The sequence below is a fragment of the Oryctolagus cuniculus genome, chromosome 2 (genome assembly GCF_964237555.1).
Source record: "Oryctolagus cuniculus chromosome 2, mOryCun1.1, whole genome shotgun sequence".
In the NCBI taxonomy this organism is placed as follows: domain Eukaryota; kingdom Metazoa; phylum Chordata; class Mammalia; order Lagomorpha; family Leporidae; genus Oryctolagus; species Oryctolagus cuniculus.
In genome coordinates this window covers 64,753,112-64,771,998 of record NC_091433.1, presented here as the reverse complement: position 1 = coordinate 64,771,998, position 18,887 = coordinate 64,753,112, and the positions used below count along the sequence as shown (strand labels likewise).

General features: G+C 48.7%; 1 protein-coding gene and 1 long non-coding RNA gene across 6 annotated transcripts in view; one reads left to right on the top strand and one right to left on the bottom strand.

Moving 5' to 3' along the window:
• Positions 1-208: 208 nt before the first annotated feature.
• Positions 209-9,302, bottom strand: LOC103345552 (uncharacterized). 2 transcript variants are annotated; one of them, XR_001792443.3, is made up of 5 exons: positions 8,640-9,302; positions 5,517-5,600; positions 4,777-4,935; positions 1,481-1,584; positions 209-865 (listed from the first exon to the last, which is right to left on the bottom strand). It is a non-coding gene; the product is annotated as an uncharacterized lncRNA (long non-coding RNA). The 2 variants fall into 2 exon arrangements; XR_515419.4 differs by having other exon boundaries at positions 209-1,584.
• The window catches only part of DCTD (dCMP deaminase), a 31,865-nt gene continuing 20,657 nt past the window's right edge, over positions 7,680-18,887 (top strand). Inside the window, exons 1-3 of one of the 4 annotated variants that reach the window (XM_051832607.2) lie at positions 7,680-7,830; positions 9,502-9,616; positions 9,989-10,124. In XM_051832607.2, the coding sequence (XP_051688567.1) occupies positions 9,509-9,616; positions 9,989-10,124 (244 nt within the window). In that variant the 5' untranslated portion in view covers positions 7,680-7,830; positions 9,502-9,508. Of the gene's footprint in view, positions 7,831-7,931; positions 8,049-8,072; positions 8,095-8,158; positions 8,678-9,501; positions 9,617-9,988; positions 10,125-18,887 lie in introns of those variants that run through there. The other 3 variants (XM_051832610.2, XM_051832626.2, XM_051832618.2) reach the window with 3 other exon arrangements.

The following is an 18,887-nucleotide window of genomic DNA, read 5'->3' as shown; positions in this document are numbered from 1 at the left end:
GCAGACAAAAGAACAGCGCAGGGTCCTGTGTCGTTCCTCCACGAGGAGGGGGAGCGACATAATGGTGCCGTGACTTGGATAGGAAACCTAGGCAGGGTTTAGTGTCGTTCCTTCACGAAGACGGGGAGCGACACTCTCACTGTCCACTCTGCCTGTCAAAAAAAATGTTATGGTCAATGTGTCTTGGGAAAAAATTGTGTGATTTTTTTTGTACCACAGTAAATTTATTTAATTTCATTTTTCATGAATTTTTTGAAATTCCCACATTTTAACATTTAATATTTGGTGAACACAAAGAGAGAGCACTCCCTCTTCCTTTTCTGGGCCTTATTCCAGAAACTCACGCTCAGTTGGAATTGTTTCCTTGGGTTGTGCAGGGCTACACATAGAGCAGCTGCTTACATTCAAGGTTGAGATGCGAATGACGCAGTCTGTCCATATCTTTGGATCCATGTTCTTTGGATCCTGCATAACTTGGACTTCTTCCAACTCAGAACCTGGGGTAGAAATACCTGTGCATCTACGATCTACACCATTGGTGGGGCAGAAAGGGTAGACACACAAAATCTATGTTGTGCCCTGGGACAGCTCTTGGATGTTGTCTAACACTGCTGCTTTAGTCACCGGGTGCAGGCAGCCCGTTACGCGCTCACACCTGCTCTCGGGCTGTGAGAGAGAGGGCAAGAACTGGCTCAGCTTTCCTGTTGCTCCCTAGCAGACTGCCTTCCACGGTGGCTCTCAGGGAACAGCAGTGGCCCGAGGCATGAACTCTAAGAGTGGGCACGAGTGGCGTGCATGGAGGAAATCTCACCAGCCCGCTGTGTGAACTGGAGCAAGTAGTCTTTCTGGGCCACTCTTTCCTCATCTGGAAAAAGAAGGGGCTGGACTCAGTGATTGCTAAGGTCACTTCCAGCTCTGTAAGTTCTATGCTTTTAAAAAAATGCTCGGCTCCTGAGAGGAGCGCTTCTTCCTGGTTTCCCGACAAAAGAGCCCAGGGCGCATGTGTGTCTGACCTCCTACCACACTCTTTCTACTCTAATGAAGCCGGGTGTATTCTTCGCTGAAATGGCTCAGCTCCAGGAGCCCTTGGTGTGATTCTAACACTGTGTAGATATTGATTTTTTCTTGCAGGATAGCGGTTACTGTAACCACCAAACTATTAAATCTCGCTTCTTCTCTTAGGGATGATCTCACGAGTGCTGTCCCACTCCCTTTCGTTGATATTTAACTCAGTCCAGGGCTAATTTGAAAATGGCGTTACTAGCATCAAAGTATCTTCAAGTGCTTCACGGCTGACAGCTCTCTACCGTCCATCATCTTTGGGTTGTCCATCAAACACAGCAGCAGAGAGAGGTTGGTCAAATGGGACACCTTTGGAGCTCTCTGGCTTGTTAGAGCTGTGTTGTGCTCCATCACCTCTTGTATTCATGCTCGGAATGTCTCACCGCTAACAGTTATTCAAATAGGACAGGCTTCCTACCTTATCTTGTTTGTTCACGCCTCTTCCTCCTGGCATTAATGACAGATGGTTGTTGTGAGGGCAGGGCTGCAGCCATTACTTTCAATACACACAGACATGGTGAGCTGTAAGAGGAAAATATTAATTTGATTCTTGCCTTCTTGTTTGAGAAGCTTTCCAGTTAGCTTGGGGAAGGCACAACATGTCAAGCAGATTATGATAGCCATTAACTTCCAAATGCAAGTTCACAGGGCCTTTCGTTTATACTCAGTCCCAGGCATTCACCTTGCTCCACCAGTTAAAGTACACACTACAACACGAGTGGTGATTGTGATGTCAATAAATAATTCTGTAGCCCACACCATGATACCTTGTTGATTACCCTTCTGGAGGTTCCTGGTGACCCTCGAGTAGAGGATATAATTTAATGACATCGTTAATATTTCTATAAAACCAGCAATCTGATAAATTCTCTTTGGGTAGGCACTTTCACAGAACTAGCGTAAGTGACTGTTCCACACGAAGCATTATCTTTTCTTGTACAACACTGAAAGCTTACATGCTGCTTGACAAATCTGAATTTTAAAAAGTAGGAATGATTGGCACATGGTAACTTACACAGAAATATAAAGTGCTACAAGAAAATTGCCCATTTCTCTTAGATTTACATTTTATGTATTTTTTTCTTTTAAGAAGTGATAAGGCATGTAATTTCCATCAACTTCAACCGGTTATGTATGAAAGAAGCTATGCGTTCAGCTCTGTAGAGGAAAAGCAAGTCATGGAGAGAGCTGACATGCCACAGAGAAACAGAGCACCTTCCCTCTTGCCTTCCATCCTGGTTCCTATGCATGGTCATTTTGGGGAACAAGACCAAAATTCTAAGCATGGGATCCTTACCTCTTTTTTTTTTTCTTAAAGATGTATTTATTTGAAAGACAGAGTTAGAGAAAGGAGGGAGGGAGGGAGGGAGGGAGGGAGAGAGATCTTCCATTTGCTGGTTCACACTTTAAATGGCTGCAATGGTTGGTGCTGGGCCAGGCTGAAGTCAGGAGCCAGGAGCCAAGAGCTTCTTCCAGGTCTCCTACGTGGGTGCAGGGGCCCAAGCAATTGGGCCATCCTCCACTGCTTTCCCAGGCACATTAGCAGGGAGCTGGACTGGAATGGAGCAGCTGGGACTCAACCGGTACCCATATGGGATGCCAGCACTGCAGACAGCAGCTTAACTTGCTCTGGTTGTCTGGACCACCAGCCCCAATGTCTCACTTCACAAAGTTCTCTCCAAGTCTTCAGAAGGCATAGGGAGAAGGGAGGCAGAAAGAGAGGTGTAGCTGGAGTTTGCCATTGAAGACTTCTCTTTAATGGGTTGGATGCTCCAAACAATTTCCATCAAGCAATTATTTCCTATTCATTCATTTTAGTCAATAAAATACTTTCCAATATTTAATAACAAAGCACTCAGCTCTGGCATACTCTGACTTAACATTTCCTTACTGACCTTTATTATAATTTTACAGATGTCTAATGATAAAAATAATTGGCAGCCTCAACTTAGCAAAATAAGCTATTTAGGAATCCTGATTTTGTTTGATAGGAAAAATCTTTTTTATAAGAAAGTATTCATTTATTTGAGAGGCAGACACACACACACACACAGAATACACTCCCATCCATTTGTCTACTCCCCAAATGCCCTCAATGGCTAATGTTGGGCCAGGGCCAAAGACAGGAACAGGGACTGCAATCCAGGTCTCCCCATCAAGGTGGCAGAAACCCAATTACTATTGCCATTCCAAGTGCTTCCTAAAGTCTGCATTAGTGGGAATATGGAATCAGGAATCTAAGACTCTGATGTGGGATGCAGGCAATTTATATGCCCACTCTCTGACAGTAATATTGTCTCCTGGCAGTCTGTGATTTGTATGCCTTTCATTGAACACAAAAAACTGACCTCATGCTCTGATACACCTATAAAAATACATGTGGGGGCCGGCACTGTGGTGTAGCAGGTAAAGCTGCCACCTGCAGTGCTGGCATCCCATATGGGTGCTGATTTGAGTCCCACCTGCTCCCCTTCTAATCCAGCTCTCTGCTATGGCCCGGGAAAGCAGTAGAAGATGGCCCAAGTGCTTGGGCCCCTGCACCCCCATGTAAGACCTAGAAGAAGCTCCTGGCTCCTGGCTTCATATCTGCTCAGCTCTGGTGGTTTCAGCCATCTGGGGAGTGAACCGACAGATGGAAGACCTCTCTCTCTCTCTCTCTCTTTCTCTTTCTGTGTGTTTGTCTCTCTGTCTCTCTCTCTGTCTCTGTCTCTTTGGTGGTTTCAGCCACCTGGGGAGTGAACCAGCAGATGGAAGACACCTCTCTCTCTCTCTCTCACTCACTCTCTCTGCCTCTCTGTAACTCTGCCTTTCAAATAAGTAAATAAATATTTTTTTTAACAATTGGTGTACAAACTGAACTACCACAGTATTGGAACTCAGAAACACACACATTCCCATATTCCGAATCCAGAACCCTCTCCATCCTATGATCTGTTCCTTAAGCAACTGTCAAGTGACATACCTATGATCCCAGAGCACCAGGTAAGCTCCTTTTGAGGAGCACTGGGCTGCTAACTGTGCTGGCTTCAAGCACGTCAGTAACTTTGCTCTTCTCCAACTCCCATCTCCATTTGGACCACCAAGGTCAGCTTCCTGTAAACTTCAATCCAGCTCTCTGCTAATTTTCCTGGGAAAACAGCAGATGATAATCCAAGTGCTTAGGTCCTTGCCACCCAACTAGGAGACCCAAATGGAGTTTCTAGTTCCTGGTTCTGGCCTGGCCCAGCCTGACTACTGTGGCCATTTGGGGTGTAAACCAACAGATAGAAAAAATCTCTCTCTCTCTCTCTCTCTCTCTCTCTCTCTCTCTCATCTTACCCCAAAAAAGGGAAAAGTTAAGTATTTCCTCTAGTTTGGACTGCAGGATGGAAACATAAACAACTCTTCTTTTGAAAAACATTAGAAATAGTACTTCCCCTCTAATTGCATGTGTTAGCCTATGAAAATAAGTTTTTGGCCTTGTTGGCTGAAATAAAGAACAGAGAAAGAAGACATTCCTGCAGGCGACTTAGAATTACATTTATTATGTTAACTGAACCAGCAACCAGGTTCATTTATTCCGCATTTCTTTGGTGGGGAGGAGTCCTATGGGGACAAGAATGGGTTTATCTTATTCATTGTGATATTTGCAGCGCTGCAAGTGGCAGAGAATTTTAAAGTGGCTGAACGAATGAATGTTGTTGGTTTTACAGAGACCACAGGCATGCTAAGTACCTTCTGAAGGCCACTTGGGTTACAGGAAGTAGACTCAAGATTCGAAGTCTGCTCTGACAACAAGGCTTGTGTGCAGTTTCCAGAGACGATCTTGATGTACTGAGTGGCTGCTCCTCAGACACGCATCTGTCTCAGTTCCCCCAGTGACCGCTCAGTGTCCTGTCTCCACAATGTGAGGAGGTAGGAAAAACAGCAGGTGGTATGTTGGTAGGGCAGAAGAATTTTACTTCGATGCATGGCTTTTAAATTTGAATCTCCCATGCCCAAGACCCTGAAATATTTTCCAAATTTAGCTACACGCTAGACACAGGAAACACACATGCCTGCAGACACAGAAGCCAAGACACAGCCTGTTACAACCATCCTTACAAATGTACTCACAGTTAGGCTAATCCTCCACCTTGCGGCGCTGGCACACCGGGTTCTAGTCCCGGTCGGGGCACCGGATTCTGTCCCGGTTGCCCCTCTTCCAGGCCAGCTCTCTGCTGTGGCCCGGGAGTGCAGTGGAGGATGGCCCAAGTGCTTGGGTCCTGCACCCCATGGGAGACCAGGAGAAGCACCTGGCTCCTGCCTCCGGATCAGCGCGGTGCGCCGGCCACAGCCCACTGGCCGCGGCGGCCATTGGAGGGTGAACCAACGGCAAAGGAAGACCTTTCTCTCGGTCTCTCTCTCTCTCACTGTCCACTCTGCCTGTCAAAACAAAAAAACAAACAAACAAACAAACAAAAAAATGTACTCACAGGGTTTCCCTCATATGAAGTCTCTGCTTCTTGCTCAAGGAAACATGACATAGTTATGGCTGAAGGCACAGCAAACCTGCATATCTGTGGTTAGGTAGGTAAAGATCCTCAATTATAAACCAAAATACAAGGTAGTAACAAGAGAGATTTAACACCTGCAGTCACACTTAAGAGAGTTACAAGGTGTTAATGAGCAAGATATACCAAGGAATGTTTTTTCCCATTGGCCACCTGGTTTTGCTGTTAGTACAGAATATTTGAAACCTCAGTTGTGAAACTATGAATCAGGAGGGTTCCCATCTCTAGGATGAGAGACTTTCAGTGAAACGCAGGAACATTCCGGGTAATGTGTTTGCAGCAAGCAGGATGTTGAATTTATTGCAGAGGGGAGTGTGTGCGTTGACCAAAATGGAGAATGATGAGAAGTAACTAAATTATGTATGACAGTCTTCACGGAGCGGAGGAAGGAAGCAAGCTTAATGATGTTGTGGTTGAAGGACCAGCAGCAATTGGTGATGTATTGGTTGGAAGTTGGTCACAAGAGAAATGGATCTAAGAAGACCCAAAGACTCCAGATGGGTGTGACAAGGACAAGCAGTGGATTTGGGAGGGGAAGAGAAAGCAGGGGCTCGGGATTTAATTCACTTTAGTGGCAACAAGACAGCCAAGTAAAGTCAACTTGACATTAAAAACCATCATCTTAATCTATGTCGCGCTCTCAAGCTTGACTCTTATCACAGCAAAAAAAAAAAAAAAAAAAAAAAAAATTATGGCTAACGATGAAGTATTTTCCCCCCTTGCTTTCCCAGCATCTACCAAGAGCAGTACATAATTTAATTATTGAATCTACAGGCTGGACCATGGAGATGAAGAACGATATGTCTGCTGTAGTGAGAAATTAGATAGAACTGCCTGTTTATTCTCATCATTCTTCCCTCCGTTAGGCTAAATTAATATAGTTAACAAGCTTTTGTTTGGATTAGCTGCTCAGATCCAGGATGTGCAGATCAGAATTCATGATTATTACAATAGCCATCCTTTATGGAGGCTGACAGCTCACTCAAGTCCCACGTGCAGAGCAGAAGGGGCTTCTCTCAGTCTCTGTGGTGGAACCAATGTTGCACCGGAGCTAGGGGCTAGCCGTCTGCCCAGACTAATGCATTAATGCAGTTCAAGAAAATCAGATTTAGTACCTTGGGGCATCTGACCTCAAAAACACCTCTTAGAGTCTTTTCCTACTTTGCTGTTTATGTAGCCTTTTTTTTAACAGTTGTAACGAAATGTGCACAATTTTAGTGGGCAAATCTCACCGGAGGAATACCCACTGGAGTGTGAGTGCAGTGATGGGGCTGGTGTGTGTGTGTGCGCGCGTGTGTGTCTCTTTAGCAAACACCTCAGGCTCTTGCACACAGTTTGAGCAGAAACCGTAGATCAGTCATGCAAAGCACAGATGCAAATACAACTTCGAGGCACGTGTGCCTCCAGGCACAGCGCCCCCACTCTACGCCCCCAGTAGGACACTGTGACGCAGGCTGTTGCTGCTCACTGGTCCCCCACAGGGGTACTGCAGGCTCATTCCAGACATCAAAACCGTGTCTGAGTGGCCGGCTTTCGGTGCAGCCCTTGAGACGCCTTTGGGACGCAGGCATCCCATGTCTGAATGCCTGGCTTCCAGTCTGGCTCGCTTCTGATCCAGCTCCCTTCTAATGCGCATCCGGAGAGGCAGCAGGGGTTGGCTCAGACACTGGGGCCCCTGCTACCCATGCGGGACGCCCTGCTGGAGTTCCTGGCTCTTGGCTTGGGCTTTGTGGGCATTTGTGTAGTGGACCAGCGTTTCTCTCTGCCCCTTCTCCCCCCTTCCACTCCCACATGTTATACATGTATAACAGCAGCTTTGCAGAGCTGATGGCAGATTGAGGGCATACATGGTGAGGGGGGGGTTCACCAACAACAAAGGAGCCCGGGCAACCGACTCTCCCCTCAACACAAGCAGACGCGACCCCCACCCCTACCCCTGCCCCCCGAGGAGACACTGAGTGTGCTCCGTCAGGTGCTCCAGCCATGAGCGTCCCCAGCCAGGGCGAGAACTGGGCACCGTAAACAGAAGCGATTACGCAGCAGCCCTCCGCAGGGCGCGCGGCCGGCCGACCCCTCCCCCGCGCGCCACCGCCACCTTCCGGCCGGGCGGCGGTCCCGCCTCCTCCCCGACTTCCTGCCCCGGAGGCGCGCGGCGGCGGCGGCGGCGGCGGCGGGGAGACTGGCGTCCAGGCCGGCGGACGCGGAGCGGAGCGCGCGCAGCGGGTCGGCGGTGCGGGTACGCGGCCCGCGCGCCACGTGGCGCCGCTGGGGCGCGGAGCGGGAGGCCGGGCTGGCGGCCGCCGAGCCCTGAGGAGCCCTCCTCGGAGTGAAAGCTTGCGTGGGGCGGACGGGGGCGGGCGGGGAGCGCCCGCGTGCCTCGCGGTCGCGCCGGGGTCATTTCTCCGAGAGCGCGTGGCGTCGGCGGGACGCGCTCCGTCAGCACGGCCGGAGAGGGTAGTCTGCGGCCCTTCCTGCGCCCACACGTGGGGAGGGGATGCGGGTTGGTCCCTGAGTCGGGGGTGAGGGGTGGCGAGCAGCGTGGGTGACTGGGATGTAGCTTTGGTCGCCTCGCGGTGTCCTAACCCCGCTTCCCCGCCCTGTTTCAGTCCCGGATGGATGCGTGTAACTTTAAGAACTAAAGTTCTGCGCAGAGAAACTGCCCAGGGGAGTGCGCCTCCCTCCTGCATACAGTAGGCGCTTATTTAGCACCCTGCAGCCATTATGGATACCAACAGCTCATCAGCCTCCCAGGATTTGCACTACTGCTGGCCTGCTGTTACCCTCTCAGACTCTGGGCCCAGTGCTGCTCCTCATCTTGGGCGTGAGCTCAAAGTCTGGAGCCCGAAGGGAGAGCTTTGGGAAATCCTCATCTTCCTTTAGGTTGGATGTCTGGCTTTCCCAAGGGGCCGCAGTGGTACCTGCCAGTACTTGGGTTGCCTTCTTTCCTTGCTAAGGATCCCCCTACCTGAAGTTCTAGGCCACCTTTCGTGGTCTGGCCCTATTGGAGACACAGCCTGCACCTGCACCTTGGGAGGACAAGCTTACCTGAGTAATAACGCTTGCTACTCTTCGCAGCCTCTCCTGTGAGTCTGCACTCAGGGCTGATAACTTCTGTCCTGTCCGAAGTAGCCACGAAGAAGGAGCAGGGGCCCATTCTTGGTTCATATCAGAATTGGGAGTGCCTCAGCTGTTTCCTTGGTGACCCAGCTGGGGTAGGTAGTAATCCTGTGCCGTTTAGGGCACGGTCCCTGGCTTCCCTGAGTCACCTTAAGATGGGCTGTTGCTCTGTGCCCTGGCTGACGGTGTCTGGGATCTGTCAGATGGTCCAGAAAGGTTTCTGTTCTCTTCCCGCACCCTCCTCTGCCAGCTTCACTTTGTAAGCGAGGGAGCGAGGTGGAGGACAACAGTTTGTAGGCAGTCGTGTGTCGTCGTAAACCGTGCCATGAGCAAGCTGCAAACAGGTGAAGGATTTAGGAAGGGGAGGTGCTAGTGCCAACTCTGACCTTCTGAAACAGGGAACTTCTTAACTTTTAAAAGATGGGACGGTGTGGAGCCCATGTTTTGTGATTGCTCATTGGTAAATGTGGCTGACGTGGCCTGTGTTTACAGATCCAAAGTTCATTGCGGTTGGGTTGAATTGGAAAGCAGATCTATCAGAGGACTTTTCTTTTTTTTTAAGATTTATTTATTTATTTATTTTTTGAAAGTTACACAGAGAGGAGAGGCGCAGAGAGAGGTCTTCCATCCACTGGCTCACTCCCCAGTTGGCCGTGACAATCTGAAGCCAGGAGCCAGGAGCTTCCTCGGGTCTCCCACGTGGGTGCAGGGGCCCAAGGACTTGGGCCGTCCTATACTGCTTTCTCAGAGGGCTTTTCTTAACAACCATCTTACCATGTTTTCCCTCTAGACCCATCATGAGCGAGGTTTCCTGCAGAAAACGGGAGGACTATTTGGAGTGGCCTGAGTATTTCATGGCAGTGGCCTTCCTATCAGCACAGAGAAGCAAAGATCCGAATTCCCAGGTAAATGAGTTTCAGAGGAGAGCGGTTGGACACCCACAGACAAGGAAATGCCCACCAAGGAGCAAATTAGGAAGGAGGGCCGCCAGACTAATGCAGAGTGAATCTGTGTGCTCCCGTCTTGCTGTGAGGAAGTCACTTGACACATGCCACGGTTACCTGCCTCTTGTGCCCCCTCTGTCTGGGGCCAGGAGTGCGCTTCCCGAGGCTTCTGGGAGCTGTCACTGGAAACCGGCCAGCAGACAGAGCTCTCAGCGCCTCCAGCAGCTGGAAGTCCGTTCGGAGCTCTGCATTCCCTGTGACTTCATTTGCTGCCTCCCCAGGGGCAGGAAAGCCATGTGCAGTCCCCAAGCCTCTGGACGTGTCTCCCTGTAGGTCGGGGCCTGCATCGTGAACGCGGAGAACAAGATTGTCGGGATCGGGTACAATGGCATGCCGAATGGGTGCAGCGACGACCTGTTGCCTTGGAGGAGGACGGCAGAGAACAAGCTGGATACCAAGTACCCTTACGGTGAGGCATGGCCTGGTGATGTTCCTTTCCGCTTAGCTCTGGGCCTGGGGAGTGCTTAGTTAACAGAGTTGCAGGTGCAGAGGGCATCAGTTGCAGAGTTCTGCAGCTCAGTAAGGTGATTATCGTTCATGATAATTTACTGTGTATCTCGGAATACCTAGAAGAGAGGATTTTTAGCATAGCCAACACAAAGAAATGATACGTTTGCAGTGACAGATATGCTAATTATCCTGATTTGATCATCATATGCGTATCAAAATACCACACTGTACCCCACAAATGCTTACAGTTATTATGTATCTGTTTTTAAAAAGGGGAAGTTGGTCAGAGGCTTTGTCTTTTCATTCAAAGAAAGAACCCTTCCTGAACTATCACAGTTTCCTGTGCCCGTCCCTTCAGTCCCAAAGAGGCCCCTCGGTGGAAGCGCGGAGTGGCCACACAGGCTGGTCCTGCCGTCCCGAGCTCTGCTGCCTGTGGTGGGCCTGGCATGCATCCCTGGCGGCCTCTCTTTCTTGTTGGTGGGCATCTCTGCAGCCCCTTGCAGACAGCACACGGGCACGTGCAGGGCTCTGTAGGTTGTTTCTTTACTACTTGGAAGCAGGGTCCGTGAGCCGAGTGCTGCCTGGGGCTTTCTTCTGATGAGAAGCAGGCCTCAGCTCCTGTGCCTGATGAGTTCATCTGTCTGAAGCTCTTCTCTGGGAAGCAGGAATCAAACTGTGAGCTGGACATGAGGATACGGGAGATGCGGTTGCTGCCTTCTGTCCCAGGGGGTGCTGCATTCCACGGCCGCCTGTGATCAGACTCAAAGCCAGAAGAGTGGAACCAAAAACGTTTGGTTTGGCTGTGTCCAGGTTTTTACCTTGAATTAGGGAAGGGTGCTTCTTAAAAAAAAGTTGCCAGGCAGAGCGCCAGGGAGAGTCCCTTGAGAGATTGCCCAGCAGGGGCGGGCACAGCTTCACTTTCCCTTTTATTCCCTGGCCCTTGTGCAACTAATGCCATAAAAGAGGCAAAGTGGGTTGCACGTGCTGGTTGCTGGTTTTTCCTAATGCTCAGCCCTCTATTCACGTCTGAAACGAACAGACTGCTCTCTTGGCGTAAAGTAGATTGAGGCCATCCAGATGGGAGAGATTGTGCCTTCAGGAAACCAAGGTTAAGGCACGATTTAAGACCTTTCTTCTTTGTTGACTCTTCCCTGGTAGGTGTCCCCTGGGGTTTTCTCATGAAGAATTCCACGTCTACGTTTAGTCCCATTTATGTATTTTTACTAATGTTCCTGGGCCCTAATCATGTTAACCATCAGGCTCTTTGTAAGCTGCTTAAGGGCAACTCCTCCATGTTCGAAGGAAAAAGAAAAAAAAGGTTCCTGGAGGAAGAGGAGAGCTGGAGGAAGGCAGGTGGGGAGGGCTGCAGGGCGCGCAGGTCTCTTGGGGTGTTGGTGATTAAGGGGGTGTAACAGGTAGGCAGTGTGACTTCAGCCCTGGTAGCAGTAGCGTCAGCATGGGCAGGATGTAAAAGCTGTCTGCTGAGCCCAGTTTTAGAGTGGATGGTAGTAAGAGGTGAGAATAATGTGCTGACGTATTTTGTAAACTTCTTGCCATCCCAACTTCGATTCTGTAAGCTTTTGATGGTAAGAAGGGAAATTATTAGTTGCTTTTAAATCTATGCAAATATATAATTTTTTAAAAATTACATTTTAGTTATATTTCTATTTTTTTTTTTAGATTTATTTATTTATTTGAGATATAGAGTTACAGGGTGAGACAGAGAGAGAGGTCTTCTGTCTTCTGGTTCACTCCTAGATGGCCACAACAGCTGGAGCTGGGCCATTCCAAAGCCAGGAGCCAGGAGCTTCTTCTAGGTCTCCCACGAGGGTGCAAGGGCCCAAGGACTTGAGCCATCTTCCACTGCTTTCCCAGGCAATAGCAGAGAGCTGCATTGAAAGAGAAGCACCTAGGACTCAAACCGGCACCCATATGGGATGCCAGTGCTGCAGGCGGAGGCTTAGTGCACTATGCCACAGTGCAGGCCCCACAAGTATAAATTTTGACAGTACAGGTCAGTGTACTGTATCAAAACAGAGGGTGTGAGAGAGTTGGTTTGTTACAGATCTCCACTGAAATGAGTGACTGCCCCAGGCAGTATTTCACCAGATCAAAACAGTGAAGTGTTGGTCCTTGAGTTGAACTCTGGTACGGAGGGATTCTTGGAAAATGTGTGTCCTACTCAGGTTGATGTCAGTAAATTCTAGTGGGGCTGGTGTTTGATGGAGCAGGAGGATGCTGCGAGTGTGTGTGTGGGGTGGGGGAGGTGCCTGCATCCCATAATGGAGTGCCTGGTTCGAGTCCTGACTGTTCCACTTGTGCTCCAGTTTCCTGGTAATATGCCCTGGGAAGCCGCAGGTGACGACTCAAGTACTTGGGCCCCTCCCATCCACATGGGAGACCTGGATGGAGTTCCAGGCTCCTGGCTTCAGCCTGACCCAGCCCTGGCTATTACAGGCGCTTGGGGAGTGAACCAGCAAACAGAAAATATCTCTTTGCCTCTCTTTGATTTTCTCTGCCTTTGAAATAAAAATAAATACATGGGCTGGCGCCGTGGCTCACTTGGTTAATCCTCTGCCTGTGGCACCTGCATCCCATATTGGCACTGGGTTCTAGTCCCGGTTGCTTCTCTTCGAGTCCAGCTCTCTGCTGTGGCCCGGGAGGGCAGTGGAGGATGGCCCAAGTGCTTGGGCCCTGCACCCGCATGGGAGACCAGGAGGAAGCACCTGGTTCCTGGCTTCAGATCAGTGGTGCAGCACCAGCCGTAGTGGCCATTTGGGAAGTGAACCAACGGAAGGAAGACCTTTCTCTCTGTCTCTTTCTCTCACTGTCTATCTCTACCTGTTACAAAAAAAAAAAAAAAAAAAAAAAAGGTGCCAGTGACCAGAACAGCAGTAGAGTGGGCTTCAGTGGTCACTGAGCAGCTCTCCCAGTGGGACCTGTACCTCTTTTTTTTTTTTTTTTTTTTTTAAGATTTACTTTATTTATTTGAAAGGCGGAATTAGAGAGAATGAGATAGAGAGTTCCTTCATTCACTGATTCACTCCCCAAATGGCCACAACAGCCAGGACCCAGGAGTTTCATCCAGGTCTTCCACATGGTGGTAGGGTCGATCACTTGGGCCATCATTTGCTGCTTCCTGGGGTACATTAACAGGGAACTGGGTTGGAGGTGGAGCAGCTGGGACTGAAGCTGGTGCTCGTGTGGGATGCCCGTGTTGCAGGACACAGCTTAACCTGCTGCACTGCAGCACTGGCCCCTGCCCTGTGTGTACCTTCTTTAATCACAGTGAGCCCCAGGGGAAATGTGTGGTGGTGACTTAGATACCAAAGGCCTTGCAGTACATTTGCAGTCCCCCACCCCTCGTTCCCCAGCGGTCAGTATCTTCTCAAGTAGCTGGTTTTAGGAGACACTGTCCTCGTCCAAGCTGGGAAGAGTCCTTTCAGAGCTGCTTTCTGGAGGAATGAAACACATACACAGACAGGTGTGTGTCCAGCTTCACTGATTGTTTTTGTTGTATAATTTTGCTGAGTTTCTGGGTGCTGGTTGTCTGTCCGGATTGTATTTTTTTTTTATCATCCCTATGATATCTCTAGGTTTTCAAAACTCTTTGCTCTTACTCATCAATTATTCATTTTCTGTGTAGCTAAGGCAGAATATAGGCAATTTTCTTTCATCAGAGTAAGCTTGTAATTTGGTGCACTCCACAAGTTGTAGAAAGTGTTAAATGGTTTTTAAAAGGCATTTAGAACTACAGTCGACTGTGTGTAAAGATTGGCTCTAAGTATTACTTGTGACTGTATAAAGTGTACCCTCATTCTTGTCTTTTCAAGGCTTTTCAGCTCATAGAAATACAAGGGTACTTCAAAAAATTCATGGAAAAATGGAATTAAAAGGTATAAGTTTATTTTGGTGCAAAAGTTTTAAAAATTTGTTCTTTTCATAATACTCCATTCTCCATGAACTTTATAAATTATAGACTCCATGTATGCATGGATTTCAAAAAATTTTTCACCAAAATGAATGTCCTTTTTTTCCCCTCAAAGAAACCTTTTATTTAAGGAATACAAACTTCATGCATTTCATAAGTACATCTTTAGGAGTAGTGCTTCTTCCCACCATACCTGCCCTCCCACACCTCCTCCTCCTCCCTCTCCCATTCCCAGCCTCATTCTCCACTAAGATCCATTTCCAATTAACTTTATACACAGAAGACCAACTCTATACTAAGTAAAGAGTTCAACAGTTTGCACACACACACACACACACGCATACACTGGCAAACTGTTCCTCAACAGTTGAGACAAGGATGAACATCCTTTTAATTCCAATTTCTACAGACTTTTTGATGTGCCCTCATAAATGTTTGGATCGCCTGTGATGCAACAGAAATATTTAGTGACTATTGTCTAAAATGAAAATTCTTTTGCTTCTATTTTTAAAAAATTTGCACAAAAAAGTAAGGCACTGGTGTGTAGAGTTGCATATCTGAGCTATTTCTGTCCACGCCCACACTGGCGGCAGCTGTGCTGCCCTGACAGGTTGGCGATGAGCCACGTACAGGAGCTTTAGAGGCGATCTACCGCGGAGACCGGTGAGTCTCCTCTCTTTGTTTTACAGATTTTTGTTTCGTTTGTTTGGAAGCTAGATAGAGCACACACACTCTCCCCCATCTACTGGTAACTCCCCAAATGGCTACATTGGCCTGGGCACTAATCCCATTCACAAAGGCTCCACTTTCACGGCCTGACCACCTTCCACCCACCTCTCAATCCATCACTTTGAGATTAAGGTTTCAGCATACGAATTGGGCGGCCATGCATTCAAGCCAGTGCTCTCCCCTTTGAAGAAAGGTTCCGTTCAGTCAAGTGTAAGTAGCTTCTGTTGGATGCTCAGGGCAGGCCACCATCCCCACTCTCAAGTCTGACGAGTTACTTCATCTAAGCCTCGGCCCTCGGCTCCAGATGAGATGATCACCATCTCAGAAAAGCTCAAATCCTGGGCTCCACAGGAGATCCACAGTGGGGCCGCAGAAGGAGCACTGATCTTAGAATTAGATGTCCCCCTGCATGTGTCACAACACAGAAGCCTGTTAAAAGAGGGTAGGGGGGCAGGAGGGCGGGGGTTTTTGGTAGCGGTTAAGGTGCTGGCATCCCACACTGGACTACCAGCTCCACTCCTGATTCCAGCTTCTTGCCAATTGAGACTCTGGGAGGCAGTGGTTTTTGGCTCAAGTTGGGCTCTTACCGCCCACACAGGACACTTAGATTGAGTTCCTGGCTCCCTACTTTGGCCCGGCCCAGCACCAGCCATTGCAGGCATTTGGGTTCTCTTTCAGATTTTTAAAAAAATTAAACAGGGTTGGTGGTGTGGGCTTAGATCCTCTGGGCACAGAATCCTGATGCACTACTGATGTGTTAGAAGTAGTCCGAGCATGATCCACAGCTGGATAAATGTCACATCCAGCACACAGAAACATGTTTCTAAATTCATGTAAAAGTTATTTGTTTAAAAAAAGCTCAGATTAATATAAAGTGTTACTGATATGAAGTAGTTGGTTAGCATGGATTTTCTTACTCAAAAGATACTGAGAGTTTAACATTGTGTAGCAGTCCTGAGAGTTCTCTTGACATTTACAAGAAGGCTTTGTAAATCCAAAAGAGTTGAGTGGGCCAGGGTTGTAGCACAGCAGGTCCAGCTGCCGTCTGCAACGCCAGCATCCCATACCAGAGCACCGATTGGAGTCCTGGCTGCTCCACTTCTGAACCAGCTCCCTGCTCATGCACCTGGAAAAGCAGTGGAAGACAGCCCATGTGCTGGGGCCTCTGCTACCATGTGGGAGACCAGATAGAGTCCTGGCTCCTGGCTTCAGCTTGGCCCAGCTCTGGCTATTGTGGCCAACTGGGGAGTGAACCAGCGGATAGAAGAGCTCTCTCTTGCCCTTTCCCTCTCTGTCTCTCCTTCTCTCACTCAGCCTTTCAAATAAGCAAATAAATTAATCTTTAAAAAAAACAAAAGGACCCCAAGGAGGGCGGTTTACAGGAAGTTGGGTCCTCAGCCTGAGCACGCTGGCTGCTGGTCTCCAGCCTCCACCCTGCAGGGCTGTGGGGTGTAAGTAAGTTTCTGCGGAGCAGAGACCACCAGTCTGGTACCTTAGTGCGGCAGCCTCCACCCACCAAGAAAGGGAGCTTGAGGACTGGGTCTGGTGGAGTTTACCAGTGCCGTACAGTGGAGTTCTGCTCTGTCCGTTCTGCAAGTTCGGCCGCCGTCTGTCTTGGTGGACGGCATGGAGGAGGAGGAGGAGGGGAACAGCCTCCCCGGAGCACAGCAGATGGAGCTTCTTCCGGGCTGTGTCTCTGGAGAGGCGTTCTTCAGCAGTGTTTTTGTTCTGACGGCTATAGGATCAAAACGTCATGAAGCTATTTGATTATGTGTGGTATTAATAAGGAAGATGAAAATTCCCTTTGCTAAAGAAACTGCTTTCTATTTCATCCTTTGCCTCAGAAATCCAAGACAGTGTGATGTTGGTGAGGGTAAGTGGCAGGAGGAAGGCAGCGCTACTGTAATGAGAACCTTTTCAGATGAATGACAATTACAACTCAGGGAAGCGGATTTTGTGTAATTTACCATAAAAAAGACGTTGGAAGGTTTTTATTTTTATCGGGGTGGGTTGCTAAAACCCATGACGGAGAGGAGAGTTGACAGTTTTAGTTTCTGAAGCACGTTTAATCAAAATATCAATTTTATCAAATGGAGGTAAAAATACTCATAATTCAGATGTCAGTCTTTGGGGTTCTGTAGCCGGCGTAGGTGGTAGAGCTTACAGACTGGGGCAGGCGCAGCTCCCTCCCACTGTGGCACTTCAGGGGGTTTGGGGTAAGACTCCCTGCATTGTCCTGTGGTGTCCAGGGTTGCACTGCCTGCTGCACCACGCTGCCGCGCCATGCTCTTGCTATCCCCAGGAGCGGCTGTCACTCTCCTGGCTGCTTTGGGCTAAGATGGAGACTGGGGCTCTTGCCAGAGGCAGTTCTTTATCTGTAGAAATGCCCTAAGAATACCAGCGCCGGGGAGGGCTGCTGCAGACCTGGAGTGCGTGAAGTGCGAGTTCGGCCTGCCGGGTGGCCAGCGTGCGGCAGTGCTTCTTTGCATTCCGTGTTGAAACGGAATGGTTACTTTTGAGACTTAGCATGTGTTAAGCATGCACAGGTGTCGTGTTGGTGATCACTGAGCCAGTTGCCTTACCCCCTTGAACACTGACATTTTCCTGACTGCCATGCAGTGATATATTTCTTTGGCATGCAAAAGGTTAGTCTTGAGAAACTAATTTATCAAGAAGTTGGGAGGCTGATCCTCCCTAAGCTGTGCCTTCCTCACAGCTTGTAAGAGGCTCTTCGTGATGAAGATCTAGTCTGCTCTTTCAGCCAGTGATGTTGACTGCCCCCTGGTTTTGTTGGGCAGATATGCGGATTTGATGGCTTGCTCTTTCTCTTTCTGCGGAATTTAATTTCACTTACAGCTTCCTGCCATTCCTCGCCTGCCTGGTCTTCTAGCTCTGATCTGATCGTGGGTCTGATGAGGGACTTTTCCACAGAATAAGTGATGTAATCGGTGGAGAAGACCCTGAGCAGGGGCAGACTTAGGGTTTGGTTGTGGTGGTTTACATAAACAAAGGAATGAAGTGGTGTGTGTTTGAATCCTCTTAACCCTTTACAGCGTAAGAGCATTCCACCTTAAGGGGCAGTTTTTCATAACCAGTCTTCTGGAAAGGATAAATCAGGATCTTTTTGTTAATTTGCCTATGTGCTTTATAGACAAAAGGGTTAATTAATTTTTTAAAAAGACATTTATTTATTTGCAAGGCAGAGTTATAGAGAAGAAGAGGCAGAGAGAGAGAGTCTTCCATCCGCTGGTTCACTCCTTAGATGGCCACAACGGCCAGAGCTGTGTTGATCCGAAGCCAGGAGCCGAGAGCTTCCTCCAGGTCTCCACGAGGGTGCAGGGGTCCATCTTCACTGCTTTCCTAGGCCATTCCAGAGAGCTGGATCTGAAGTGGAGCAGCCGGGACTTGAACCGGCGCCCATGTGGAATGCTGGCACTGCAGGTCACGGCTTTACCCGCTACGCCACAGTGCTGGCCCCGGCTTAATGATTTTTAAAGTGTTGGAGATATGGGGTGGGTGTTATGTCAGTTAAGATCCTGTGTGAGATGCCCACATCCATAATGGAGTATCTGGGTTCAAGTCCCTGCTGTGCTCCCAATTCCAGCTTCCTGCTACTGCATTCCCTGGGTGGCAGCAGATGATGGCTCAAGAACTTGGGCCCTTGCCACCCTTGTGGGACAACTTTATTGAGTTCTGGGCTCTAGGTTTTGGTCTGGCTTAGCCCTGGCTGTGGTGGGCATTTGAGGGGTAACTTAATGAATGGGGGATTGTGTGTATGTGTCTGTCTGTATTTCATTATGAAGAGCTGCACAGGATGGTTAGTAACAAAAATTACCCTGTCCTGAAGAGTAGAAGGCAGGAAAAGCTAAAGTGCTCATCTGCAGGGATCTAACCCACCCACGAAAGTACATCTGTATGTCTCCTTTTTATAAGGCATTTCTCATAGAAGTCTGAAATAAAAAATTCAGGCTTACAGAAGAGGCTGACATGTATCTCTATACTATGTCAGAATGGAAGATTTGTTGAAAAATTAATAGCCTCACGAAAATTTCAGGATGACTG